Source organism: Cebus imitator, unplaced genomic scaffold, assembly GCF_001604975.1.
Source record: "Cebus imitator isolate Cc_AM_T3 unplaced genomic scaffold, Cebus_imitator-1.0 Scaffold24, whole genome shotgun sequence".
Lineage (NCBI taxonomy): Eukaryota > Metazoa > Chordata > Mammalia > Primates > Cebidae > Cebus > Cebus imitator.
The window spans coordinates 10308484-10318762 of NW_016107339.1; the positions used below are offsets into that span (position 1 = coordinate 10308484).

General features: G+C 44.0%; 1 protein-coding gene across 1 annotated transcript in view; it reads left to right on the plus strand.

The window, feature by feature from the left end:
• The window catches only part of SLC26A8 (solute carrier family 26 member 8), a 106016-nt gene that overhangs the window by 90512 nt on the left and 5225 nt on the right, over positions 1 to 10279 (plus strand). Inside the window, exons 17-19 of the mRNA XM_017522624.2 lie at positions 1355 to 1726; positions 5979 to 6033; positions 6131 to 6315. Coding sequence (XP_017378113.1) covers positions 1355 to 1726; positions 5979 to 6033; positions 6131 to 6315 — 612 coding nt within the window. The remainder of the gene's footprint in view (positions 1 to 1354; positions 1727 to 5978; positions 6034 to 6130; positions 6316 to 10279) is intronic.

The following is a 10279-nucleotide window of genomic DNA, read 5'->3' on the forward strand; positions in this document are numbered from 1 at the left end:
TTTTTGAGATGGAGTCTTGCTCTGTCACCAGGCTGGAGTGCAGTGACGCAATCTCGGCTCACTGGGTTCAACCTCTGCCTCATGGGTTCAAGCAATTTTCCTGCCTCAGCCTCCCAGGTAGCTGGGATTACAGGCATGTGCCACCACACCTGGCTAATTTTGTTTTAGTAGAGATGGGATTTTGCCATGTTAATCAGGTGGGTCTCAAACTCCTGACCTCAGGTGATCCACCCACCTTGGCCTCCCAAAGTTCTGGGATTACCGGCATGAGCTACCATGCCTGGCTTTACTTATCCTTTAATGAGCACGTGCACACTGCTGGGTAGAGTCTGGTTCCTGTGAATGCAGAGTCCACATGTGCATCCTGCACATCATTGTGTTCCTGGTCCTTGGGACTGTCCTTAAGCTATAGCAGGCAATCTGGGCCTTTGGAGATTGACAGCAGTGAAAAGTAAAGACAGCCTTGCTGATGTAATTTTTCTTTTTTTCTTTTTGAGATAAGGTCTTGCTCTGTTGCTCAATCTGTAGTGTGGTGGTGTGGTCGCAGCTCACTACAGCGTTGACCTCCCAGGCTCAAGGGGTCTTCTCACCTCAGCCTCCTGAGTTGCTGGGACAACAGGCACGTGCCAGCTTTTTCTTTTTTTGAAACAGGGTCTCATTCTGCCGCCCAGACTGGTGTGTGCATTGGTGCAATCATAGCTTACTGCAACCTTCACCTCCCAGCCTCAAGCAATCCTCCCACCTCAGCCTCCCCAGTAGCTTGGACTATAGGCTCGCCAACACATCCAACATTTTTTTGTATGTGTATTTTTTGCCATGTTGCCCAGGTTGCTCTCAAACCGCTGAGCTCAAGCGATCCACCTGCCTCAGCCTTCCAAAGTGCTAGAATTACAGGCACAAGCCACTGCACCCAGCCTTCAAGTGCTTTTTGTCTTCTTAAGGAAGTCTGAAAGGAGACTATTGCACTGATAAAGGAGGTGCTGAGACAAGGGACTGATGGGAAAAAAAATACTTCACACAAGGTAATAGTAGGCTCTGGAGACTAGGACCTCAGGATGAGGAAAAGGAATAAAACAAAGATGTTTTAAGTCTGGCTTACTGGGACAGTGACGAACATCAGAAGTTGGGAGGGGGATGCCGTGGGTGGTGAAGATGAGGAAAGATGACTGCGGCACCTTCAGTTGTGAGCTTGAAGTGACAGATGTCCAAGTAAAAAATGCACAGTACCTAGTCGAGGGAGAAGCTTCATGAGAGAGGGACATGAGCTGGCAGAGAGAAGAAACAGCATCGTTGCAAGCCCTTCCAGGCCCTGTTGGAGTCTTACCGCAGCCCTCCCCTAATTCTGTCATCCCAGATTGTTTACACAGAGCGATTTGAAAATAAACTGGATCCCAGCGCATCCTCCATTAACCTGATCCACTGCTCAGGTTTTGAGAGTGTGAACACAAGCCAATCTTCATCCGAAGACCAAGTGCCATACACGGTATCATCTGTGTCTCAGAAAAATCAAGGGCAACAGTTGGAGGAGGTGGAGAATGTTTCACTTCCTAATAACCCATCAAGAAACAGCTCACCAGGGCTGCCTGACGTGGCAGAAAGCCGGGGGAGGATTAGATCACTCATCCCTTCCTCAGATGCGCCTCTACTGCCCAGTGTCCACACCATCATCCTGGATTTCTCCATGGTACACTATGTGGATGCACGGGGGTTAGTCGTATTAAGACAGGCAAGTACTGGGGAGGCCTCGGGAAAAGCTCTGATCCACCTCCTACCATCCCCAACCCCACCCTGATCCTGATTGGATCCTGTTAGCCACTGATCAGCTGCTATGTGACTGCTAGGCCACCAGAACCGTGGACACTGAAGGCAGTATAAGGTCAATCAAAATAAAAAGAGAATGAACCAATTCTTTTTTGTTTTTTTTTTTTGAGACGGAGTCTTGCTCTGTCGTCCCGGCTGGAGTGCAGTGTCGCAGTCTCAGCTCACTGCAACCTCCACCTCCCAGGTTCAAGAGATTCTCCAGCGTCAGCCTCCCGAGCAGCTGGAACTACAGGCGTGTGTCACCACACCCTGCTAATTTTTGCATTTTCAGTAGAGACGGGGTTTCACCATGTTGGCCGGGCTGGTTCCAAACTCTTGACCTCAAGTGATCCACCCACTTTGGCCTCCCAAAGTTCTGGGATTACAGGCGTGAGCCACCACACCCATTCTAAAATGAACCAGTTCTGATGTATTGAACTGAGGTTGGTTCGGTAAGCATATCACATTATGATTTCTCAAGAAATAAAAAAGAGGACTCTCTGAACTCCACTGAAACAGCAATCTGAGCTATGCCCAGCAACTCCCAGAACATCCTGGGATTCAGCTGCAAATGTCTTCAAGGAATAGGTCTGAATGCTTCAGAAAAAAAGCAGCTCACCAGGAATTCTCCATGGTCCAGCTGCTCTGAGCCAGGACTGTAAAAGGCACTAGGCTGTCTTGTGCTCCAGTTTGAAGAAGTTGGGATGAAATGACATCTCTAGCTTGGGGCCGCCTGTCCAGTGGCTGCAGGGTCTTCCCCACTTCCTTCCTCACTGGCACATGTTCAGGTGAAAAGGACAGGGATGATTTCCCCTTCAAAAGCTGTGTCCGTGGGACCTGACTTCTTTTCTACTCTTGGGTTTCTCTGACAGTTCTTTCTCTCCCTCCTATATGGTACAGGCAGTTTAGGTGCACAACAGCCATATTGATTTGTTTAATGACTCACAAGTACAGTATTCCTTTTTAGCCAGCTTATCTCAGTTTACAGCACGCTGTCTCCCTCTTGGTGATGGCTCAGGTTTGAACATCCTGAACACTCACTGTGTTTGTGTGCTTAAGATTTGCTCCTTTGGATAGTTTTCCTTCTTTTATCCTCAGATCCTGTTCTGTCACATTTTCTTATTCCTAAGGGAATATGACTGCCTCTTAAGTGAGTCCAGCTTCTCTTTGGTCTGGGGCAAGAGGAAGCTTTTCATAGCAGAAAGAACTCTGGTTCGGGGTCTGGGATGTATGCTCTGTCTTGGCTTTATGCTCACTGTCCATCTGATGTGTGGCAAGTTACTAAACTGCACTGGGTCTCGGTTTTCTTATCCACAAAATGAGAGGTTTGGGAGAGGTTAAGAGCTTTCTAATCCATGAGATCCATTTATTTTTCAACCCTGTTTTCTGAGTCAATAAATGCCGTTTATTGACTCAGAAAAGTATAAGAGATTATACTTCGATAATCTGTTGTTATTTGGGCTTTTCCATCTTAGATTGTTCTACTGGGCTGTGTTCTCCTCTCTTGGTCTTGGGCTATAGTTGTTACTTTAGATTTTATTCAACCCATGTTGCTGAGTGTCTGCTACATGCCAGACAGAGTTGAACACATGCATTACACAATCACCATGTAATTTTCACAACTACCTTGAGAGACAGGCCATACTTTCCCTTAAGAGTCTGAGGCTCACAGCTAATAAGTGGCCTGTCCAGCATTGGAACTTTAAGCATCTGACTTTGGATCCCACTTTCTCCCTGTTCCATGGTACAGTTGTGCCATTGTCTCCCTTGTTCCTCCTCCTTTTGTAGAGGCACTATATCTTTATTTTATTTTATTTTTATTTTTTAAAGATGGGATTTCACCATGATGGCCAGGCCGGTTTTGAACTCCTGACCTCAGGTGATCCACCCACCTCAGCCTCCCAAAGTGCTAGGATTACAGGCGTGAGCCACCGCGCCCGGCTAGGCACCATATCTTCCGGTCTTTGGCAGCACCCACCCACACCTGGCCCATACTGATGACTTTCTTTTCCATCCCCAACATGGAGACGATGTCAGACACCTTTAACTTTCAGCCTTCAGAGATTCATGGTATACTTTTGCACTCTAAATATACAGGTTTCAGCCAGGCGCAGTCGCTCATGCTTGTAATCCCAGCAGTTTGGGAGGCCCAGGCGGGGGGATCATGAGGTCAACAGTTCAAGACCAGCCTGACCAAAAATGGTGAAAACCCCATCTCTGCTAAAAATAGAAAAATTAGCTGGGCATGGTGGCATGTGCTTGTAATCCCAGCTACTCAGGAGGCTGAGGCAGGAGAATTGCTTGAACCCGGGAGGTGGGGGTTGCAGTGAGCCAAGAAGGTGCCACTGCACTCCAGCCTGGGCAATAGAGTGAGACTCTGTCTTAATAACAATTAAATAAAAATACAGGTTTCTTCACTCCCTTTGTAATTGTTGTGTATACTGCCTTATTGAAAGAAATTGTTCTGTTTTATTTACTTTATAATTGAAAACTGGAACCTAAGAAAAACCCATCAGTCCCTTCTTTATTTTTTTAAGAGACGAAGTCTCGCTCTGTCGCCCAGGCTGGAGTGCGATGGTGCAATCTCCACTCACTGCAACCTCTGCCTCCCGGGTTCTAGCAATTCTGCCTCAGCCTCCCGAGTAGCTGAGACTACAGGTGCACGCTGCCACACCGAGTTAATTTGTTGTATTTTAGTAGAGATGGGGTTTCACCATGTTGCCCAGGCTGGTTTCGAACTCCTGAATTCTTCTGCCTCAGCCTCCTGAGTAGCTGGGATTACAAGCATACGCCACCATACCCAGCTAATTTTTGTATTTTTTTTTTCTTTTTTTTTTTTTGAGACGGAGTTTCGCTCTTGTTACCCAGGCTGGAGTGCAATGGCGCGATCTCGGCTCACCGCAACCTCTGCCTCCTGGGTTCAGGCAATTCTCCTGCCTCAGCCTCCTGAGTAGCTGGGATTACAGGCACGCGCCACCATGCCCAGCTAATTTTTTGTGTTTTTAGTAGAGACGGTGTTTCACCATGTTGACCAGGATGGTCTCGATCTCTTGACCTCGTGATCCACCCGCCTCGGCCTCCCAAAGTGCTGGGATTACAGGCTTGAGCCACCGCACCCAGCCTTAATTTTTGTATTTTTAGTGGAGATGAGGTTTCACCATGTTGGTCAGGCTGGTCTCGAACTCCTGACCTCATGATCCACCCACCTCAGCCTCCCAAAGTGCTGGGATTATAGGAGTGAGCCACCACACGTGGCTACAGACCCTTCTTATTGGAAACAACCACTCAGATTAAGCTCTTTCCTAATTCATGGGACTTTCCTTTTCCAGCACTTGTCATTTAGAGTCAGTCTGTTGTGGCCCTTTGCCAAATGACTTGATTTGTCATATGATCAAGAATGACTGTTTCCTCTTGGTACTAAAAGAAGCAAAGTCTGGGTTTTTTTTGGTTGTTTGTTTGTTTGTTTTTAACTTAGTGCACAGGATTGGTGTCTACTCAATTTTAGAATATTAAGGTTGATACTGATTTCCTTTGAAGTGAACTTTGAGATTTATTGCCCCACAGTGTATATATTGGCTGAAGTAAACTTGAGGACAGTAGCTGATGCTTACTCATCTGATAGTTAAACATCTGATGTTTTACTAAAATCAAATGCAACTTTGCAGCATAGCTCTGAATATGGCCCTCAGGGTTTCTGAAATTCCATTCCCTACTGTATCACTTGAGCGTCTCTGGGCCACATCTTGCTTCCTCTACTCGGTAAACTCCAGGGGGAAGGGGGTTCACATGCAAACATTAGGCCGTCATGCCAAAATATAGTTGCTTGAGATGACTCTCGTGATTGTTTGCATCACACTTGTACCTGTCTCAGGCTTTCCTCCTGCAGACGTCCTCTCTTGACATATACTCTTTACCCCCTAGAGACTATGGGCAGCCCTCCCTCCTGCTCCCCACCCTCGCTTGAGACAGTCTGATTCTCCTTTGCATTCCCAGCACTTTAGATGTTTTCTGGAGTAGAAAAGTCCACTCGTCAAATGTTTGTAGAGCTGAATTGGGATGCAAGGTACATATACCCTCAGGCAAGTGAAGGACTAAAGGGATTTTAAAGCTCAGCTAATTAGAAGGCCTTTCCTAGCAAGTATGAAGCCTTCTGATACTGATTTTCTCTTCCCCCACAGATATGCAATGCCTTTCATAATGCCAACATTTTGATACTCATCGCAGGGTGTCACTGTGAGTATCCTTCACCCCATGAGAGGGCTGTTTTGCACCCTAGGTCCTCTGCTTCCCAGGTGTCTGACATTGTATGTGTTCTGGGTTTGGTTTGTAGCTTCTGTAGTCAGGGCATTTGAGAGGAATGATTTCTTTGACGCCGGCATCACCAAGGCCCAGCTGTTCCTTAGCGTTCATGATGCCATGCTGTTTGCCTTGTCAAGGAAGGTTCTAGACGCCTCCGAGTTAAGCATCGATGAATCTGAGACAGTGATCCGGGAAACCTACTCGGAAATAGAGAAGGTCAGACAAACAGTCACAGCATGGGGTTGGGGGAAGGGATGGAGGTTGGTGGGGAATGGGTGAGGGATGGGTGGGGGCCAGGAGTCAGGATACCTGATCAGTTAGATGAATAATCTCCAGGAAAGATATTTAGTATGGCTGCGTGTTGAAATGCTTCCTTACCACCTGGTAAAAAGCAGTGGATCTGAGCAACCAAGTGTCCCCAACTGTCATGGCATCGGGGTCCCATTCAAGAAATTTCCCTAACTGAAGAGAGGGTTTGCCTGACCCAGAATAGACCTCAAGAATGCTTCCACAGCATTCTGGTCTAGTGTCTCTTACCAGTTTCTAAATATTTTAAATGTCTCCCCTAGCTATACCTTCAGAATTCCTCCCCATCCTACTCACTCTTGGGATGAATAAAACTAGTGAACTAGCAAAGATTTAGATCCCTAATCTTGTCTAATACCTCAGTTTTATTACCTTTACATTGTAAAATGAGGTTTACTGGACCTGACCAAACGCAAAGGAGAATGATAAATAAGTCTGAATTTTCAGTATTTTATTAATACTGAGACCTTGGCCCACTTCAGCATTTTCAAATCAGTACCTGCGTAAAGGTTTCCAAAAAAAGGAAATTAAAAACAGATGGGCACTAAAATATTATCTAATGACTAGAAATCATTTTTAAACAAAACCTCTGATTCTTTGACTTACTACATTTCAGTAATATGTAAACATTTTATGACAAGAAAAGTATTACCAGAGTAAAAAAATGTTATTAAAAATTCCAGGAAGTGGTGGGTTCGAGTGCAGTGGTGTTTATGACTGATGATCACAACCAGTTAAAGATGCTTTATTCGTTTTCCGCTCCCACTGCTTCACCTGACTACCTTTAAAAAAAGAAAAAAGAGAACAAAATTTGGTTGGGTATGGTGGCTCACGCCTATAATCCCAGCACTTTGGGAAGCTAAGATGGGCAGATCACCTGAGGTCAGGAGTTTGAGACCAGCCTGGCCAACATGGTGAAACCCCGTCTCTAATTAAAAAAAAAAAAATTCAATAAGAGCAAGGCTTGTCAAACACAGCCTTTTTCTTTTCTTCTTCTTTTTTTTTAATGTAATGTATTACTAATGATAACCCTTACTTTGTTGAAAATTATCACAGGTTATATGTCTCTGCTTATTCAGAACAACTTTTTCCCTGATAGCTAGGTTTGAACGTACTTTTTCTATTCTGCTCTATAGTCCATTCCCAATCATAAAATCATAGAATCTCACAACCATTGCATTGAAAGGACCCTCAGGGCTCACCCAATGTGAAGCAAGAATTCTCTTGACAGCATCTCTGAGCAGAGGTGGTCCTTATGCTCAGAGACTTCCATTGGTTCTCAAACTTCAATATACATCAGAATCACCTTAATATGCTGTGAAAACCCAGACTGCTGGGCCCCTTTGTGTCCCAATCCCCTGAATTTCTGATTCAGTGGGTCTGGGGCAAGACCGGCAAATCTGCGTAGCTAGTAAGTTATCAGGTAATCCTGACGCTTCGGGACAGGAACCACACTTTAAGAACTATTGCCATAGATATTCAACATACGTCTTCCACCGTCAAAGTCTAGTGTACCTGGTAATTTTTGGGTGTGCGTCAGACATTTTATTTGGAAAATGTTTATAAAAATAATTTAAGGCCTGAGATATTTTTCTTCCAGAAGGAATTTGATGGTTTTGGCAGATACCTGAAGGCATTAGCAATCCAGGATCTCCTTCATCAGATTTCACGACTTGAGGTTTACTAGGCCATTCACGTGACCCAAAGCTCCACTACAGTCTATGTGACGGTTCACCATATAGTCCCTTCCTTGGCAGGCCTTGGAATCCAATGTTTGTAAGTCTAAGCCCTTAAAGCCATCAAAAGTGCTGATCGACATATATGTGCCACTTCCAATCATCAAATACCCTCAGGAAAAAAGTGGCCCCAAATGCCAGGTTCACCTGGCTAGATTTCCACCTTTTCCCAAATCTTGGCCTGGTAGTTCTTCATGATCTTGTTAGCATTATGGTGACTTCAAGCAAAAGTTTTTAAAAATACATTAAAAAAAAATTTATCTGGTAGTTAAAACTAGTAAATTTAAAAACTAGTAGTTAATAAAAAGCAAATAGTTAACTAATAGCTACTAATAAAGTAATTGGTTTGAATTATGCAGGCTGCATAATTCATTTACTATAAATGGAAGTTTCTCTTTTTTAATTTATAATTATGATGATAAATTATAATTATGATACTCAACATGCTTGTTTTTAGATATTATTTAGTCATATTAATATTTCCTTTTTTTGAGAGGGGGGCACAGAGTTTCATTTCTGTTGCCCAGGCTGGAGTGCAATGGCATGATCTGGGCTCACTGCAACTTCTGCCTCCCGGTTTCAAGCGATTCTCCTGCCTCAGCCTCCCAAGCAGCTGGGATTACAAGCATGTGCCACCATACCCAGCTATTTTTTTGTATTTTTAGTAGATACAGGGTTTCTCCATGTTGGTCAGGCTGGTCTTGAACTCCCGACCTCAGGTGATCCACCTGCCTCAGCCTCCCAAAGTGCTGGGATTTCTTATTTATATTTACTTTTTATTTAGAAAATCATTCCCACTTAGGAAGTAAATAAGACATATTTTCTTCTAGATTTTTATGTTTTTATTTTTTATATGTTATACTTTTTTTCAGCTTCCTCAGGTTGAATATATATTATACTCTTTAATGTAAATACAATGTATTTCAGTGTACAGGCATTAAAGGGTAGTCTTTAATCTTTATAGCTAACTATTTTGGGCTATATACCATCTATCTTAGTTCATTAGTGCTACTGTAACAAAATACCTGAGACTGGGTAATTTATGAATAGATATTTATTTCTCACAGTTCTGAATGTGAGAAGTCCAAGATCAAGGTCCTGGCAGTTTCAGTGTCTTGTTCCATCTTCTCTCAGCAGCATCCTCACATGGCAGATGGTGGAAGGACAAAAGGGCCTATGCAAGCTCCCTCCAGCCCTTTTTTTTTTATAAGGCACTAATCCATTCACAAGGGCAGGGCCCTCATGACTTAATCACTTCCCAAAAAGCCTCACCTCTTAACACCACCACAATGTGGATTAAGTTTCAGCATGGGTTTTGGAAGCCATGCATGCAAACCATCGTGCCATCTAACCATCTATTGAATAAGCCTTCTTTCCCCTACTGATGTGATACATTATTTTCATAAAATATTATATTCTTCTGAAAACTAGAGTCTATTTCTAGCTTAGTTGTGGATTTCACTGTTCTGTATAGCTTCAGTATCACAGTGTTTTTTTTGTTTTTGTTTTTGTTTTTAAATCACTCATTCATTTATTCATTCGTTCAATTCTGTTTTATTCTATTCTGTTGTGTTCTGTTGTATTCTATTCTGTTTTGTTTTGTTTTTTAAGATGGGGTTTCTCCATGATGGCCAGGCTGGTCTCGAACTCCTGACCTCAGGTGATCCACGCACCTCGGCCTCCCAAAGTGCTAGGATTACAGGCGTGAGCCACCGCGCCCAGCCTATCACAGTGTTTTTTTTTGTGTTTGTTTTTGTTCTTTGAGACAGCGTCTCACTCTGTCGCCCAGGCTGGAGTGCAGTGGCACAATCTTGGCTCACTGCAACTTCCATCTCCCAGATTCAAGCAATTCTCTTGCCTCTGCCTCCTGGGCAGCTGGGATTACAGGTGCGAGCCACCACACCTGGCTAATTTTTGTATTTTTAGTAGAGACAGGGTTTCACCATGTTGCTCAGGCTAGTCTCAAACTCCTGACATCGGGTGATCCACCCACCTTGGCCTCCAAAAGTGCCGGGATTATAGGTGTGAGCCACTGCACCCAGTCACACTGTTTCTATTACTATTGCTATATAATATACTTTTTTTCTTTTTTAAAAATTTTTTATTTTAACTTTTTGTCAATCACCAAAGGCACTAGA